Source organism: Triticum dicoccoides, chromosome 4A (genome assembly GCF_002162155.2).
Source record: "Triticum dicoccoides isolate Atlit2015 ecotype Zavitan chromosome 4A, WEW_v2.0, whole genome shotgun sequence".
In the NCBI taxonomy this organism is placed as follows: Eukaryota; Viridiplantae; Streptophyta; class Magnoliopsida; order Poales; family Poaceae; genus Triticum; species Triticum dicoccoides.
Genome location: NC_041386.1, coordinates 625,920,040 through 625,938,874, shown reverse-complemented (window position 1 = coordinate 625,938,874; position 18,835 = coordinate 625,920,040). Strand labels below are relative to the sequence as shown.

At 45.7% G+C, this 18,835-nt stretch overlaps 2 protein-coding genes, 1 non-coding gene and 1 pseudogene across 3 annotated transcripts; 1 reads left to right on the top strand and 3 right to left on the bottom strand.

Moving 5' to 3' along the window:
• Positions 1–663: 663 nt before the first annotated feature.
• Positions 664–2,525, bottom strand: LOC119289442. Its single transcript, XM_037568763.1, has 2 exons — positions 1,349–2,525; positions 664–1,105 (listed from the first exon to the last, which is right to left on the bottom strand). The coding sequence occupies exons 1-2, from the start codon at positions 2,501–2,503 to the stop codon at positions 1,037–1,039; spliced, it is 1,224 nt and encodes a 407-aa protein (XP_037424660.1). The 5' UTR covers positions 2,504–2,525; the 3' UTR covers positions 664–1,036.
• Positions 2,526–4,752: 2,227 nt separating this feature from the next.
• TRNAS-CGA lies at positions 4,753–4,834 on the top strand. The gene has a single exon. It is a non-coding gene; the product is annotated as a tRNA-Ser (tRNA).
• A 5,209-nt stretch (positions 4,835–10,043) lies between these two features.
• Positions 10,044–15,050, bottom strand: LOC119287491 (annotated as a pseudogene).
• Positions 15,051–15,257: 207 nt separating this feature from the next.
• LOC119287490 lies at positions 15,258–18,445 on the bottom strand. The gene is made up of 3 exons (XM_037567047.1): positions 18,122–18,445; positions 16,298–16,440; positions 15,258–15,535 (listed from the first exon to the last, which is right to left on the bottom strand). The coding sequence occupies exons 1-3, from the start codon at positions 18,330–18,332 to the stop codon at positions 15,521–15,523; spliced, it is 369 nt and encodes a 122-aa protein (XP_037422944.1). The 5' UTR covers positions 18,333–18,445; the 3' UTR covers positions 15,258–15,520.
• Between the last annotated feature and the right edge of the window lie 390 nt (positions 18,446–18,835).

The following is an 18,835-nucleotide window of genomic DNA, read 5'->3' as shown; positions in this document are numbered from 1 at the left end:
ATGCCATCATTATCAGCTAATCATAGGTAGAGCAAACTGTTGAGTCTTCAGAATGGTAAGACTAAATTGATGCATTTCCAATTGATGCCCCCTTTCACAAAAATGCTTACCTGACGTGCCCTCCCATATATGGTTAATTAAGATCTATAATCAAGCCGTGCACAAGCCATCATCATCTCTTGATCGACAGAAAATCCTAGCTCAGGACAAGGTTTCACACTGCTGATCATCCGAAACTCAGATACATATAGGATCACCCTTACGGAAGCACAATTTTTTTTACCAAACTTACTGACAAAATCAGGAATATACATTTTGTGAAAACACAAATTAGCACATTTTATCACAAAAATTTGCCTGTAAATGCTATACTATCCTATGTACATGAGTGGTTCATTTTAGAAAATTTTGAAACTTGAAAACACAGTTCTCAGATTTTCTAAACCGTCCAAGCGAGCTTGGGTTCAGCCATTCCATGTCGAGCACCATGCCCCCCTTCAGCATACCCCAACCATTGTTGATGCATGTATGCCATAATGGACATGATATCTTACCGAAGCCCAGATATACTATTATGTGCACTATGGACCCAAATTATGCAACAAATAACGAACTACTCAAGATCTTCATGCAGTTTTTGTGGAGCTGCTGAACGAAAATAAAAACTTAAAAGATCTCAAGGTAGCAATACAGCCCCATATATGTAGTTCCTTGAACATACAGCTCAAGATTCAGTTTACATCTTATGCTCGTCAGTAACACTGCTTTGCTAAGAAGTTAACACTTCACTAAATTAATTAAGGCAAATCAGTGAGACAGCATGCATAAACCATCATCTCAACTCACCAAAGTTCAAACATATCTCTTTGAAAGGTAAATTTAGAGTGTTGGGAGAGCAAACTGTAGAGTTCTCAAAATGGTAAGACAAAGCTGCTGTCTGCAGATGCATTTCAAGCAAATAAAACAACAGAGCACATGGTTCCTACTGCATCTGCAATAATGGGAGGTTCATTACAAGATTATCCTTTCTGCAAGTTTATTCATCACAACACCCTTGTCGCCTCCAAGCTTGCCATCTTTCTTGTTGATGAGAGTGGCCGCCTTTCTGCAAAAATAGATTTGGCAGTGTGATTCCAAAAAGGGTAAACATGGTACTATATAAATTGCCAGTTAAGTAATCATGATTAGTTGTAATTACCAAGGACTCAAAAGTTTGATTGGGAACAGTTGAACTGTAACTTTATATCTGATTAGAGATTCTTTGTTTTGTTTGCTCCACTAACCTATATAGAGTATTGCTTACAGTTATTTCCCAATCACAAAAAAGGATATCTAGATACAACTATACCTTTTGGATTGTATAGAAACTCATGTATGGAATCAGAGCATGTAATTTCTTTCTCTTCCATAGCTTCTTCCATCGCTGCGACTCAACATTAATCTCATAGATGCCCAGCTCCGTGGACACAAAGAGGACATCACGGCCCTCCACGGATCCAACCAGTCTAAGGCTTCCCTCGGGATTTTGGATGGGGAAAAGGTTTCCGAGATTGATAATTGTACGTTGACTCCATGAAGCAACTCCATCGGAACCCATCAGTCTTGACCACAGATAGAGTGTTGATCCACTGACATGCGCAAACCCCAAACTGCCATCCTCCATGGCCATGAGGATAGAGGCAGTGGGAATGTGAGAACCCTCAATCGGTGCATCAATCAGTGACAAGCTATGAGAGCTCAAGTCATACTTAAGAATTCCTACACTATCATCATCAACAACCTCAAGCATGAAGTGAAGTGCTGCTCCTTCGATGAGGACAGGGGGCGTTGGCTCGAAGAATGTTTCGGCCGGAAGAAGAAGAGCAGGGCATGGCTCGCCCCACTGATCAAATAGAGGGCACGGCTTGCTCCAGTCACCGGTCTCTGGCAAGGACACACAAGCGTACGCAACGCAATCCTCATCGTCATCTCCTTTCGAGCCCACGCAAACAAAGACCACCTGGAAGGGACCCTCGTGACAAGCGCGGTGGTCGCAGCCGCCCACGGCGCAGAGCACGGCAGTCCCGTGGCTGTCGACCACCAGGTCGGGCGCTTCCAGCTCCCTCCGGCGGCCCGTCATGGGGTCCCAGACGACGAGCGCCATGGGTATCTGATTCACATCATCCCCAAGAAGGACGCGGCCATGGCGGCAGTCCAGCGGAGAGTAGTCGCGTTCGTGGTCCGGAATGCGCGCGCCGAATTTCGTGGTGGAGGTGAGGTGTGGGACGGGGCCTTGATCCTCCCAGTTCTCCAGCCAGGTATGGAGGAAGCCCAGCATGGGGGGAGCTCCATGGTGGTCGTGGTAGCGGCCGCGGAAGCGAGGGCCGCAGAGGAGGCCGAGCCAGAGCTTGCTTGCGAGGGACGCGCGCACGAGGTGTTCGGGCTCGTCCGGCGGGAGCCGGAGGAAGATCTCCTCGAGGATCTCATCCGGCAGCGATGGTGCCGCCGGCGGCGGCGGCGGCATGGTGGGCGGCGGAGGCGATGGTTTCGAGAGGGGATCGATGTGGAGTGTGGTCTGTGCGATGGGTCATTATTTTTTTACACCTAAATAAAAAAAAGGAAACTCTTCTTTTCATCCCATCGATCTTTCCGCATCCATCGCCTTTATGGCTGTTAGATATTTTCTTAATCACATGGCTTGGAAGTATCTTTTTTCACCACCCGGCCGATCTTTTTGCAGGCATCCATCACCTTTATGGCTGTCGGATATTTTTTTAATCACATGGCTCGAAAGTACCTTTTTTTCACCACCCGGCCGATCTTTCTGCGCGCATCCATTGTCTTTATGGTTGTCGAATATTTTTTTAATCACATGGCTCGGAAGTATATCTTTTTTTCACGGTTAGCTTTGCAAACTGGACCATTGTTACAATTTTCACCCCGCAACAACTAGCTTGTTGCAAGATCTGGATTCCCACAACCTCCAGACATGCGCGCCACTAGACATGTCGGCGCCGGCATGGATGAGCATGCTCTCCTTCATCGGCCCTCCCCTCTCTCCTCTTCATTCCTCTTCTCCGTCGACGGGCCCGACCGCTCGGTCGTTGGTCGCCTTTCCACGGCCGCTCGATGACTTCGTCCAAGCCGCCTCTTGCCGGATCTACGCCGCTCCGGCAAGATCGATACCGCATTACCTTGGCAGCCTTCATTCCTCGGTCTTCCCCGACACGCCTGCGTCAGACGTTGCTGCTGGACGACGTGGAGTGGGATCCGCAATTGATTTTTGTCGTCTACAACAAGACTCTTGTTGCAACAGGTTAAGAGGAAAAGACAATTTTAAAAAATTCTGCAACATGGCCTTTGTTGCGAATAATTTTTGCAACTAGACCTCTGTTGCAGAAAATACTGCAGCAACATATTTTTTGCAAAGATTTTGAATCATGTGGTAGATCACACGGCCATCGGCACGCCTTCAATTTTCTTCAGTGCTTGTACTTTTTATTATTTTTAGTGTTAGTTGTACTGGCACGATTGATGATGAATAGATTGAATATTATTTCTAGTATTCGTTGTACTGCAATGATTGATGATGAATAGATTAGAAGTTTTTCTAAGAAAAACCGAGGTTGCCATGGTTACCGTGAAATTTTCAAACAAAAATTGAATTCAAATATCTAGAAAAGTCAAATTGTAGTCATCATAATGTGGTCTATGGATCTAGATGTATTTTTTTATTATGTCTAGTGTTCGTTGTACTGCTATGATTGATGATGAATAGGTTAGAAGTTTTTTCCGAAAAAAAAACCCCGAGGTTACCATGGTTACCGTGAAATTTTCAGACAAAAATTGAATTCAAATATCTAGAAAAGTCAAATTGTTAACAAACTAATTATGTTCACAAAACACTTCAACAGTATAGCAGAGAACACACAAACAAGAGTTGCAAAGGCACGGCGACACCAAGCCATTGTTGTCAACTGCAATGAAGTCCAGATTTACTTTTGTGGCCATGCTGAAGAACGTTGAGGTTCGTTTTGTTGTTGCTAATCCGCCATCGCAGGCTTTCACGAGGTCTTACTCCATGGAGCGAGAGATGGTATCTTCATCCGAATTTCCTCGCTAGAAGGTAGATTTTGTTGTGAAGATGACTTCCCCTTGCGCCCTGTTTTGTTCATCTAGATTGTTGCAGTACCTTGATTTTAGCTTGAGGGTATACCAAATTCAGTCCCTGTAACTAGTAAGCAGCGGATAGTAGAAGAGTGTGTCCATAAATTCAGTGTAAGAATGTCTAGAGAAGATTCAGAGCAAGAGATGGTATCTTCATCGGAGTTTCCTCGTTAGATGCGGATTCTGCTACGAAGAGGACTTCCCCGTGCGCCCCGTTTAGTTTATTTAGACTGTTGCAGCACCTTCATTTTAGTTTGACTGTTTGAGGGTATCACAAATTCACAATTCAATCCCTGGAACTGGTAGTGACTAGTGGAAGAATGTGTGCACAAAATTCAGTGTAGGAATGTGTACACGAATATTCAGTGTAAGAATGTCCACACCAGATTCAGTGTAAGAGTCTTATTGCCTTTTTTTTACCCCTAAAAAAAATTGGTAGTAGCCAGGAATTAAATGTGTGTACAGAAAAATAATTTCCTGTTGATTTGCTCTATTGTTTAGCTGCCGAACTGCACCATCTGTCTGGATTTGGGCATACTGGTTTCTGCCCAGTGTGGATGTAAGTCATGTAATAAATAAAACTAGTTTCCAAAATAGGCATCAAAAGTCGATATGTCCGAGTGGTTAAGGAGACAGACTCGAAATCTGTTGGGCTTTGCCTGCGCAGGTTCGAATCGTGCTGTTGGCGCTTTTTTTTTTCTCCGTCGACAATTTTTTTTTTGTTGCATTTGTGCCATTATTATTGTTCTGTACTCTGCTGCACGCATGGTTATGATATTTTCAATCTTTTTTGTCAATCATGCCCAAGGAACATATTTTTTGCAGTGACAACAGGCATATCTCTAACTCCTCTAACGGCCCCTTTTTGCCGAAAAATATTAGCAATAGTGATGGTCTAATAAAACATAGAACCGAAGTAGTGTAGTGTTAAAAACGTTCTTATATTATGGGACGGAGGGAGTATGTTTTTTTCATACAAACTGTTTCCTACATCTTATGCACCAAACAGTATTTGGCCTAAGATATAAGCGTTAGTATATTATATAAGCAAGAATACATCATGTCTCATTTGGGGCTGATGACCATTTCTTCCTTATCCTTCTCATGGAGTTTCACAGGCAGCGCACCATGAGTCACATTCCTCGCCTCCTTTCAGAATTTTCATCAAAAATTATTTGGGGCGAGAATATGCCATCTCTAATTCGCCTCATGACCATTTCTTGTTCATCCTTCTTGGGAAATTTTGAAGGCGGCGCACCATGAGCAGCGCATAAGTTACATTCCTCGTCTCCTTTTAGAACTATCTTACACAAGTTGGGAGATCGCTGGAGCACCGATCTTATGAGTGTAAATTGTTGTTCTAGTGACCTAAAGCCAACGAATACTAGCTCTTTCAAAATCCAATTCTTGGTGTGGTCGAAGTCCATCTCCCACTGAGGAGTCCTTCTTTCAAAGTTGTTCCGTCGTCTGCAATCCTCACTCACTTCATCCATATCGCATACATGTTCCCATATTTGGATGAAAAATGGATACACATGTAGTTGGATAATGTTTAACAGCTTTCACCTAAATTTGTCAAGAATAGAAGCCTCTATATGTGGAGAACCAAACAAAAGGCAACATAATTTACAACTACGTTACCTCAATATGTAATATCTCAATAGATGGTGCCGCTGCAAGAAAGGCCATCGTCCATAAAATGTCAAATTCAACAAAAATACCACGCACAAACAACTTCCTTAGCTTGTTGAAAGCTGTGCATAGTTGCTTCATTTCAGGTTGCATCCAAAGCTGGTCAATCAAGAGTGGATAATTTCCAAGCACAAAAATGAAGGTATCAAACATATTTAAGCTATGCTTAATCAATATCATGAATAAACACATCTAGCTATGAACTTTGATAGCTGTGATAACTAATGAATGCAAACAAAAATATGACCACTTCGCAAAAATAAACTACAACTTACATTTTCTCCTTCGAAATCCAGTGTGAGAGTATGTACGCCTGTGGTTCCATGTATAAGCTCACTTAATTTAAATTGATCTTTAGAGCATATTGCACCATATGCGAGTTCTAATTCTCCAAGAGACGGGGCAAAACCAAAGGCCAATGGCATATCTATATCTATACCTACTATTAAAGCAAGGTGATATTCTTAGTTTCGTCCCGCTTAGATGATTTTGTATTTAAGATATATAAACAAGATGGTACTATTTATAAGAAAATCCACGCAACCCATTAAAAATCGTTTCATAGGTCAGCTGGGCCAGAAGTCTCAACATGGCTGGGCTTCCCGGGGGTGCTAATTTTGCGCCTGGGCCCGTGAAATTGCTTCAGCGAAGCATTGGTTCCAGCCCACTTATGGGCCATGAGGCAGGCAAGCCTTCTGAGGAATTGGTTCCTGCAGCTAAATGAGGAATTGAACTCACAATCTCATCTACAGCTGAAACTGCAGGCACCAACTGGGCTAAGCACCTGCATGTGATTACAATAGAGAGCTTTCCGTAAAAGTATCTTGAACAGCGAACGCACAACTTTTCACAGTTTCTTTTTCATCATAAGTTTCCACAGTTTAATAGTCCCACCTGGGCTATTTACAACAATTTCTACCAATTTAAATACGGTCTCGAGTTACCTGGCAATAAGCGAGCTCAGGAATCAACGAACAAAAAGTGAAAACAGAGAAGGCCTCGAGGTGCATGAGCATGACATTAAACCGGGAATTATGGGCGTATAACTTGTGGCCATGCATGGGTATTAAATTTAATTGGAATAATCTGTGGGAGTTAATAAAGAGGCTATTATAGTAGTGCAGTCAGGGATGATTGGATTTAGCTTAGGCCCACCATGTTGCCCCTAGTATATAGAATAATAACAATCAAACAACACCATGGGGTGGCGGGTCAATGGATGCATGGAGGGGCATTGTTGGAAAAGTCCCAAAAAGTCTCAAAAAAGACCCTCCTTGAGAGTCTTCTTCATTTAGTCCCAAATGCCTAGTTTAGTCCCTAAAAAGTCCCTCCCGTGTTTAGTCCCTAAAAAGTCCCTCCCGTTTGATAAAAAAGTCTCTAAAATGGACTTTTTCTAGTCCCTACAAAAAAAAGGCCCTGGAAACAAACACCCCCTTAGCCGTATAGGGGGTGCTGCTTCCCACCCACCTCACGCTTCCAAAATAGAAACCGCTAATTACGTGGGTTCACTCACCAAGTAACTACCGGATTTTCATCTGTTGGAAACACATTTTACTTATGCTGCAATTGAAATTTGCTTCAATCTAAACTTATAAGTCTGCTTCCTGTTGACACATAATTTGTTTCTTTGCTCCAGTCGAAAAAATTGATTCCATTACAAAGACAAGTCTATGATTTGTTAACTTGACAAATACACCCATAAATTAGGCTAGATGCATATCATGTGTAGATGTAAAGTAATTAAATGGTAGAAGCCTGCATGTGGTGTAGCTGTATGAAGGTCCCAGATGAGGACGTGCCCTAACTTGTGGGATTAAACATTTGCTGTAATTTTAATTGGGTGTCCTCATGTTGGCTTTTTTTAATAGAAGAAAACTCCATGAGCACCATGCGCTAGACCCGAGGTTCGAACAAGGGTGGGTTGGCTGCATACTCAAGCGGCCAGACAACGGAGATGTGTCTTCCTTAGGTCTCAAAGCGAAAGTGCCATTTCTTTAGGCGTACAAACTATTTTCAAACAATGCAATGTTTTTGGTGTAGTAAATATCTTCCGGGTTCATAAATCTTATATGCATGGATTAAATTGTTTCTGCAATTGCACCTACTATAATATTAACCCCTCTTCGTGTGCCCATGTCCAAACCCCTCCTTCATATGGTCTCGTTCAGCTACGACGGCAGTGCCCGTAAAATTAGCAAGCGGACTTGCTACCTATGAAGAGTTTGGCTTGCCACCGGGTGAGTTGTCAACGTAGTGGTGGAGGAACATCACATTGTCGTCCTCCGGCAAGAGCTATCATGTCCCATGAGTCGCTTCTCGAAGAACCATGTTGATGAATCCTTTTTGACATTAGAGACTCTTCTCCTACGTTCCAGTTCGTCATCCAAGCAATTTGGATTCATTACAGCTAGCATTTACGTACTCCATAACGAAGAATGAGTGGTTCAACATAGTTCTAATTTTCTAAACATAGTTCAAATCCACCCGTTGCAACGCACGGGCATATGTGCTAGTAGTTAAAAAACCAAGTATCTAAATTGCACTTCTCCAATTTCGGAAGGCATGCTACCTCAAGTTTCACAAAGCCACACTCGGTGAGCTCTAGAACACATAGTTTTGAGTTTGGTGCATCAATCTTAAAGGGAGATGTATCACCAATATCACACTGAGTGAGGCTTAGGTGCTTCAGTTGCTTGCAGCAATCAAACATGATATGGTGCATGTCCAATTTGTCAAAGGCTACATTTTGTAGAGAGAGCTTTGTGAGGCAGCAGAGCACACTAGGGTAGGCAGTGAAAAGAACATATATTTCATGTGCTCGCTGCAACATATACTCTTTACTGCATTCCGAATTATATGTCTCATCAAGAATGGCGAGATCTAAGTCTTTCAATAGACCGATGTCGATTGCGTCGCCTACGAGTAGGCCGACTTCGCATAAGAAAGTGTTGATAAAGTAGAGCTTAAGGTGCAAACATGAGATTGGAAATTCTCTATGTCATTTAACCAAGAAACCTCTGGTCGCCTTTGTTAGAGACGCCATAGCTTCCTCCATATCCTTGGCCTTGATAGGTTCTAGGTCTGGTTCCCTCGATCGTACTATGTCGGAAGAGATCCTCTACTCTGCGGTGGTGCGGCGGATGGAATCCGGAGTGGATTGTGGAACAAGAAAGGCCTGGGTCTGGTGGAAGGAAGGCGGAGGACTCCCGACCGGAGAGATACCGCTGTTTGAAGTACGTGAACGATGGATAGATACGATCTTCACATCCGGGCCCTATGCTGGAGATGGGCGCGCACGGGTGTAAAAAGCCCAGGCCTTGTTAATTCCGGCCCAGGCTCGGGTGAGGAAGCCCAGCTGGGTCCACCCTAGCTCCAATTGGGCTGCACAGGGCAGAAAATTAAGCCCTAAAGGCCCGCCATTTCCACTAAAAACCCGTAAACGCCATCTTTTTTGTTGGAAGGGGGACGCCATTTCCTGCAGAGTGCAATGTGCAGCCATAGGTAAGAATATCACGAGAGGAGCACATGCTAGCTTCAGGGTAATATCACGGGAAAAAATAGGACGCTACAGCATCGCTAATAGCACACAATAGCGTGCTGAGAATGCTCATTATATGAATTATTGTACAATATCTTGCTAATAGCAGATTTTAGGACCGACGCTGTTTTGGTATAGCACAGAATTTTGTCGCTAGATGATACTGTAACATGTGGCCGCATCAAACATGAAACAACGGCCAAATTCAATCAACAACACGGGGCGAAGTTCCCCATAGGGCAAGTAGGGCGGCTATTGCATGTGTTCTCCATGAACAACAGCGGATTGCAGGGTAGGCCATGCTGGATTTTGGCCAACTGCAAAGGATTGCACCAATATGTGATGCTTTATGCAACAACAACAGTTGTATTTTGAACAAATTCGACCACAAAAACTGGTGGTTTGTGTAAATTTCTCTAACATGCACACACGGCATCTCAGCATATGCATGAAAAATACCCACCATGACATAAAAGATACATGGGACCATCTCAATAATTAATAGATCCAATAAATTATGTACTCAAAATATTTCTTTTAGTTCTCGTGTTACTCATCCAAATATTTATTTATCCAAATACTCATGTTTCAAACAATTAAATCTCATTAAAACATATTGCAACCAATCCCCTAGTAACGCAAGTACGTGGCGGGCATCATGTAGTAGTAACAAAAATAAGCAAACCACAAAATTTCACCCCAAAAAATAGCCATCTACTCCCTCCGTTTCGAATTACTTGTCGCAGATATGGATGTATCTAGATGTATTCCAGTTTTAGATACATCCATTTCTGCGACAAGTAATTTGGAACGGAGGGAGTACTATGTTATTACAGTTTTTCTTTTCTTTTTTTCTTTTGAGTGAGTGCTGTCTCGTTAGTGTTGTTTGGATCCTGACAATCGGTTAGCTTAATTACGTGGTGAGAGCATCGGGCAGCGATGACTGCCCGCCGAGGACCTTGCCGCCGACGTCCGGGAAGCACTCGTGGCCCGGCAGCGGCCCAACGCCGCCGTCCCTGTCCACCTTCACGGGGTACCGCATCAGGTGCCCCCTCGTCGTCTCGTCCGGCGACACGTACGCCCGCCAGTTCTCCTCCGCCGCCGCGTTCACCCGCCGCACGCACTCCTCCGACTCCGGCCGCCGGAACCACTCCTCCGCCCTGCCGCCCAGGTGCTCCGCCCACAGCGACATCCTGTACCCGTACACCTGTCCGCGAGGAGGAGCGCCGTGGTCTCCGGCCGAGGTGTGGTGCGGCTGGTACGCGCCCATGGCGATCTCCGTGTCCCTGGACCCTTCCATGGACCTCTGGTTGATGTTGGCCGACCCGATCACCACGTACTCGTCGTCCACCACCATCCCTTTGGAGTGCACGTAGATCATGAACCTCCGGTGCTTCTGCGCCATGCCCTGTGAGTTTGCACCAACAACCATGTCCTCAATTGTCACCCAATTCCAATACAACATTCACCATGCATGTGATTAATGGAATCAGAGAGGAGGGTGGATGGATGATGTGCAGTACCAGAGCAGAGTTGTCGTTGCATAAGCTCTCCTCCGGAGAGGCGGCGAGCTCGCGCCTCCCGAGGCAGTAGAAGTTCAGATAGTCTTGAGGATGGGAGTCGAGGAGACCCTGGCTCTCGAGAGCGTCCGCTATGATCTTGTACATCATAGACATGGTTTGCCCCTTCAAAAAATCATCATTATCATCATCATTCGTATATAAGGAAATGATTCTATACTCCTTGTATTATGTACTCTCACACCTTATATAGGACCACTGAGACGAATCGGTTACATCTCTTTATTATTTTTAATGTACTTTAATAGGAGTAGTAATTACTCCCTTTGTTTCATAATTCTTGTAGTGGTTAAACAGAGTCATGCCTACCATATTAGAATCTGATGGTGTGCTAGTGTCTCATTTTAATGAATTGACTTCAATATAATAAAATATTGTGAGTAGATTAATACATAATTCTTATTTTCAAATGTTGAAAATTCTCCATCCAAAAAACTAGATGAAACTTCGACTATAAATCTTGGTGTTTTCAAACATTTGCCACATGGTATGCAATGAGATGTTCTCTTTTTTCTTCTGAGGAATCGCAGGGATATGTTCTCTTGCTTTCGGTCCATGATTTTGTCGGTTTTGTGAGTTAATCGTCACAAGAATACCTACAGATGATGCTCGAAAAAAAAAAAGGATACCTATAGACTTTGGTTGGGAGCAAACCTGCCAAAAGAGGATTTGCTGCACTGCTGCTGTGGTTGGGATGCCTTCAGGCCACATTGGGATAACAATGTAGACCGCAAATCGCTGCTTCGCTTTGATCTTGCTCGCAATCTTCAAGGCCAGCTCGACGGGTATTAAATTGTCTGCACCTAAACATTACAATCGTAAGAAGATTAATAACACAGACAGTGAAGCATTAAGTTCAAAACTGAAGGGGGAAATGAGTAATTTAGCATCGTTGCGATCAAATCAAGAACGGGTTGTGATTTTAATTTATTTGTGTACCTGTATTTTTGTGTGAATGCCAGCAGAATGAAGACCCAATGAAGTACTGGTTCTCGATGTATATGAAGTGTTGTGCAGACCTGATGGCTTTCACGTATGCACTGTGTATGCTCCTGTCAATTTTTAGATTCTTGGCACAAACTAGATTCTGAAGAAGAAATGGGAAAACATACGAGGTTATCGAAAAAGGTGTGTAAATGGACACATTTTTCATGGTATATCATTGTGCATGGAAAGGATTCGTTTTTTAACCTGACCTGTGACTGTGCCTCTTGGACAAGTTTAGGAAACCCCTTGACAGATCCTGAGTCAATTGACCTGAAAACCTAGAACACCAAAGTAAGTAAGAAAAGATACCATCTCTGACATTTCTATAAGTTTGTTTGTGTATTTGGATAATAAAAGTTATAGTCATATATACCTGTACATGCCAGTTTTCCGTGTCCTGTTCGTGACAAACACGCGCATCCGCCTCATCGGTAGAAGGTGAAACAATCCAGGGCATCCGTTTAATCTTGATCAATGTGTCGTAATGCCAAATGACAACCTTTTTAAGGTTGACCCTCCATTTCGTGGCTTTCCGCCATCGTTGTTCGAAGTTTGTCAGTATGTCATAGGCGGCAGGACCCTCGATTTTGCAGTGCAAATCATGCCATGGCTGCCTTGGTCCATAAGAATGAACCTGCAAATCATAAGAAAAAAATAGATGCTCCGAGGTTTTAAGAGAGAATATCAGTTCACACTGTCGAATGTGGCTGCTGATACATTCTACTGAAACAAATTCACCGTTGTTTTTTGGATAAGGACCAGAAGTAAGAAATATGAACCAGGGGAAGAGGAGCTTACAGGGAAGGTAGGATTATGAAAATCCTGATGAAAAACAGTGTCAAGGTCTTTGAAAAGCCTATGCTCAGGCGTATCATATCTGCCATCACACAGGTCCAGACCGCCGAGAAATGCGGTGATCTTGCGGCCTGCGAATCGACAATCACGCATTTCTGATGGTGCGTAAACAGAGTCCCCACAACCTGGAGAGAAAATCACAGGCAAGTCAATTACTTATATATGAATCATTGTGAATCCAGTAGCAAATCAATTTGATTTTAGCAGCACATTAGATAGAGATCCTCACTCACGTGCTGCTTGAAGATGCTGAGCTTGTTGCTGCCGTAGCGAGGAACCAACACGCAGTGGACGCCCGAGTGCCTGAAGAACTTTCTGGTCTGCTCGTCGTGGGTGTGCATCACGCCGTCCTGCATCCAGCCTAGATTTTGTTTCCGTCAGACCATTCTTCACTTTCAATCTACTCATGGAAGCACATTTCTCCATGGATGCGCGGTGTCCAAGAAACAGAGAAAATAATGGCTTGCTGAACTGAATGATGAAGAGCAGATACAAGCAGAGGAGCGTACCGTTTTGAGGAGGAACCTGTCGTGGGACGTCTTGTCGTCCCAGATGAGCATGACCACGCGGACGCCCTCGTGGACCTTGCCTTTGAGGAGCTCCCCGAGCGTCTTCATGGTGGTGCCGGTGCCGGCGGCGGGCTCCCTGACGAGGCGGACGGGGTGGTGGATGGACCAGCCGACGACGTAGACGAGGTGGTGCGCGTCGACGATGGCGCGGGAGATGTCCTCCCAGCACCGGCCGTGCTCATACGTCCCGCCGCCATCAAGCTCAATCCCAGGGAGCTGCCCGTCGGCGACGTGGGCGTCCTGGTAGAGCGTGACGCGGCCGCCCCGGCGGAGCGGGAAGTAGGCGTTGGGCACGGCGGCGCACAGCGGGCTGCTGCCGCCGTGCTGCTGGGCCACCGGGGTGTAGCGCAGGCAGAAGCGCAGCTCGGCGGCCGGGCTGCTGCCGTGGTGGTGGTGGTGGTGGTGGTGGTGGTGGTGGTGGTGGTGACCGTGGGCGTGGACGACGGGGAACCAGCCGTGGACTAGAGCTCCGGCGGCGAGGCGGCGGGCGGGGACGGAGGCGACGCCGATGAGGCGCGCGCCGAAGACGTGGTTGCCCTTGACGTGGAGGTCGAGGGTGGCGGCGGCGTGGGCGACCTCGACGCGGAAGCGCTCGTCCCACCGGGGCGCGCCGGAGTTGGGTATCACCCGGGTCTGCGCCACCGTGGCGCCCGCCAGGCACACGGACACGTAGGCGTAGCTGGCGCTGGTGATGAGCCGCTTCTTCTTCTTCTTCTTGCTCCGGCTGCCGGCGCTGCCGCCGCTCCTGGACCCGCCCTCGCCGCTAACGCAGGCGGTGAAGCAACTCCGCATGCGCTCCGACGTGATGTCCATGTTGGGGAGCCGCCTGGCCTCCGCGATCCACACCTCCAGGTCGCCGTGCAGGTGCACCGGCGCATCGGCGCCGGCGGCAGAGCCCATCGGACACGATCTAGCTAGCTTGTTGCGTTGCGCTAATCAATGATCATCTCTCCGTCCGTCGTTGGTGCTGGGTGGGAGGTTGGTGGACCAACTTGGTGCAGTCGCCGGTGGGTGGGGTGCGGATGCGGCTGCTTGGAAGGTGGCCGATCGATGCTGCCATGGGTGGCTCGTCGGGGCGGCGAATGAAGCGTCGACATCGCCTGCCATGTTGATCTGGCTGTAGTGTACGCACTTTGCTTTCATCAGAGTGTACTAAATAAAACACGGAGCACATGTACATTGTCGCGTGCTTTCGTCCTCCCACCATCCGTTTCATCTTTCATGTGGGAATTAACCCAACCTGACATTAGAATTCACTGCAAGAAATCCGTATCAAGTGTACCCCAACCTCTATTGCTCTCGTGTAAAGACTTTTTTTACACGATAGGAAAAAGTGACAATGAATTCCCCTTTTTGCTTGCAAAACCCTGTGTGTATCCTTTGAGCACACGCCTGTTAAGTAGCGATCAAATCAAGGAAATCCAGCAAACGACCCCAATACCGTGCCAGCCTAAATCATCATCTTCACCAACTTGAATTTGGTTCTCTCACGAAAATCACGCCAGGTTGAAAGAAGCGTCCACATCGCCAGCCATGTAGATCGTGCGCCTGCGCCTCTGTACTGCCGTACCACTTTCCTTTCACCAGACTGTATATTAAAGCACAAAGCACACGTATAACATCGCATGTTTTCGTTTCATTGTCATAGGAATTCGCTGCCAAAAAGTCCTAGGAAATTATGCGCGGACAAGCAACACCAGTGTCCAGCCTGCCGACCTATCCATGGGAAATTTGGAAGACATTGTCCACCTTTTCTAAAAAGGCAGGCGTGCAAGCAAAAGGCCAACCCAAATCGACCTACTCAAATCAAACAGGCGTTGGTACAATCAAACCACCAAGATGGCAACTAGTATAACGTACACTAACAGCGCCAGAGCATTACACAACAAGTTCACATGACCAAAAATTTATTGCCAGACATAAAACCTCAGGACAGACCGAACTTACGGAGCCATAGGGTCATATCATCAGACCTCAGTCAGGAATGGTTTCCGCGTAATGTGTGAAGAAAATTCACGAGAGGGGGCACATGCTAACTTTCAGGACATACTATGACGAGTGGCGATATCATCAGACACGAAACAGCTAAGTTCAATCAGCAAGCACTCCAAAACTCCGCCAAGATTGGGCTACTCATCCCGCCCGACAGTGTTTTAATTGTCTCCCCCCTGGTGAAAAAAAGGAGAGACCAACATCAATATAAGCATGTACTGTTTCATTTCACAAGGAACAGATCAATCCACTACAGCAATATCCAAACATCATGAGAACCATTAACAGCTATATTGAAAAGCAGTGGTGCCACATAAGGATAGCAATAACCTTTCTTACCCATGTGCAGATGAAAATAAACTAACCCATAAACAAGAGAACATAGGAGCATCTCAACGAGTTTTTGATAAGTTTATTGATAGAAAAGAAATGCAAGCACCGACTCAGCAAAAGCTAATAGACCAGACAAGCATGGAAGTTGATACATTACTCTCAACCAGACTGCACTTGGAGCTTATGTTTAAATCAGTGCTGGCATGAAAATATGTTTGCAATTGCCAACAGTTGGAAGGTTAGGAAACTGTCCATAAATAAGTGACGTCCACTTAATATACACTAACTAATTGATTTATATTAGAATATACATCCTTCCTACAATGTTTTCAACATATGAACCTGCTATGTGCCTTAAGTTTAGTAGCAAAGTGTTGAAGCCATAAACAAGAAGATGTATGTACTTGGCAGACTATCCACTATGTTTCAAAAACATACTGATCTGGTAACCCTAGCATAAACTATCATAATGATGATATATTTACAACGAGAAAAAAAATGAACAGCATATTTGGCAATTTGGTATCAACCATATAGACATACTGACCATAAATTTTAACCAACAAACTAACAGTACGATATGGACAAAGTGAGAAAGCAGTTACTTCAGAATGAGCAGGAACAGTCGAAGCTTTGGCCGACCACTTTGGAGGAGAACCATTGAATATGTATGAGCATTCAGTGAACGCAGCCCCTATCCCCACGCCAGCTCCAAGGGCAACTGATGCCCAGCGGGTTGTTGGGCTACCTGTATAAAATAACACAAGTCAAACATGCATTAGACCATAGATTTAGTGACGGTTACTTCACGAAGTGTAAATTTGAGTTCTTCTCAAAGTACTCCCTCCATTCCACAATGTAGTGCTTCCTCTATCCACGTGCTTCAACTTTGACCGTAAATTTAACTACCAAGACCGATTGCGGCGGGAGAAAAAATTATATCAGTGAATTCGTATTCGAAAGAAGTTTTCAATTATATTTTTTTTCTCCCGCCGCAGTTGGTCTCGTTGGTTAAATTTATGGTCAAAGTTGGACCTCGGGAAACGCGGGCGCACTATATTTTGGAATAGATGGAGTATTTCTTTCGGCATGTGCCAACTCTGAATAATTTACAAGTAAATAAGATTATCAAATTTGAGAACATTCAAGAAAAATGCATGAATACTTGCTAGGCAAACTCATAATTATGGATTATCAGGTGGAAAACAGACAATTCACATAGCCAAAGAACTTTTTCAATAGTTCCCTAGCCAACATCAGATACACAGTAACAAGTTGCATTGTTATAGAACTTTTGAAATCAAACTCATTCTGGATACAAATAAAAGGACTCCAAGTTATTCAGCAGAATAGGATACAGGGAAACAGTTTGAGATTAGCTGATAACAAGCATCACATAGACATCAATGGACAAGCTCCTAAAGCTCAAGAATGAAACTGACTTAGGACTCTGCATACTGCAGCCTATATGGTGTAAGCAGTTTGCGTCACTGCTAGAACAGAACTAAGGTAGCGAGTTTGATGATGATTTAAACAAAACCAACATTTCACAAATTCACACTAGCAAAGATCAATAAAAACCATACCACAGCCCTATCAATTCCTGCTTAACACTTGGAATGAACAGCATCAAGACCAAACTCAGGAATCACTAGGTCCGGCAGCTCACCATCGATCATATAAAAAACATCTTACATTTTAGTCTAAAAATGAGCATCGTGCAGATCTATGGCCTAAGTGGTATAACTGTCTAGGACAGAATATGATTGGGCACTAACAGGAAACACGCTGTAATTTTGAAGGGCCGTTCAGTATTCAAGTCCTCCACAGACCAGAATCCCAGTTAGACCATTATTTCTCTAAATTACCAGCCACAGGGAAATGATGATAGCTCCACAAAGAAAGCATCGCTCACAGCAACTAAAATCACAAACAGCTTCCCTGGCTACCAATCAAAACCATCACATAGCCTAGCCAGCAATTCAAGGACGTCTTGCTCTTCCTACACTGATTGACGAATCGATTGAAATCAGACTCTGCCCTCTACACTACAGAATACAAACATACAGCAAACGAAACATAAGCACATCTTCGCTTATGCTCATCGGAATCTCACAGCCTTTGACGCAAATCTGACTAGAGAAATTCAACTCTGGTCAAATTTGGCGCTCCAATCGCAGAGAAATCAATCAATCTATAGCGCCCTAAAGCAGGCGATGCGCATTAGTCCCGTCCCCAAATGTTTCCGGCCGGAGGAGCGCGCCCTACCTAGGTAGCTAGGGAATCCCGCATCAGATTAGGCCAATCGAGATGGAGCACGAGCATTATTTTCGCGCAACCCTAGATCAACAGATAAACACGGGCAATCGTGGCACGCGGCGAACAGATCTCGCGATGCAGCGAGGGGAAGGGAGAGGTGGGGAGCTTACGGAAGAGGATGAGGCTGCCGAAGGCGCCGGCGAGGGAGGAGTAGGCGACGCGGCGGATGGAGAGGTCGAGGCAGGCGTCCCACTTGGCGTCGAGGTCGTACCGCGGCGGGATCCCGGACCTGGTGGGCGGGGACGGCTTCGTTGCCGGGGCCGGGGCGGGAGCGGCGGGTGGCGCGGGCGCCGCGGCGGCGTTCTCGGGCGACTCCGCCATGGGAGGAGGGACGAGGGAGGAGAGGATGGGACGAGGGTTTCTCGCGACACGGGGGAGGTGGAGGAGGAGAGGGGAGGCCGGGTGGGGTGGAGACGCGACGCGAATGGGGGAGAGAAAGGCGGAGGAGGGGAGGGTTGTGTTTGCCTTGCCCTGCCTCGCTGGTGCGGTGCGGTCTGGCCTCGATTCGATTTGGATGCGGTGCGGCGGAGGGAAGGGCCTGGTTGGTTCCGGGCTTCCGGCCGGTCGTTTTTTGTGCTTGGACGATTTGCGCCGGTGGTTTTCTAGCTTAGAGCATCTCCAACAGGGGCCTAATATCAGCCTCGCGTCTAAAAAATCGCAAGTTTAACACTTCAGCGGACGCTGTATAATAAAGCACGCCGTAAAAAGTGTTCAGCGCGCACAAAGAAACTGGACCCGAAGCCGTATATTTGGGGCGTGAGCTCCAGCGCGCCGAACATCCCACGCATGCGCGCGCCCGCCCGCCAGCCTCCTCGCGTGCGCAC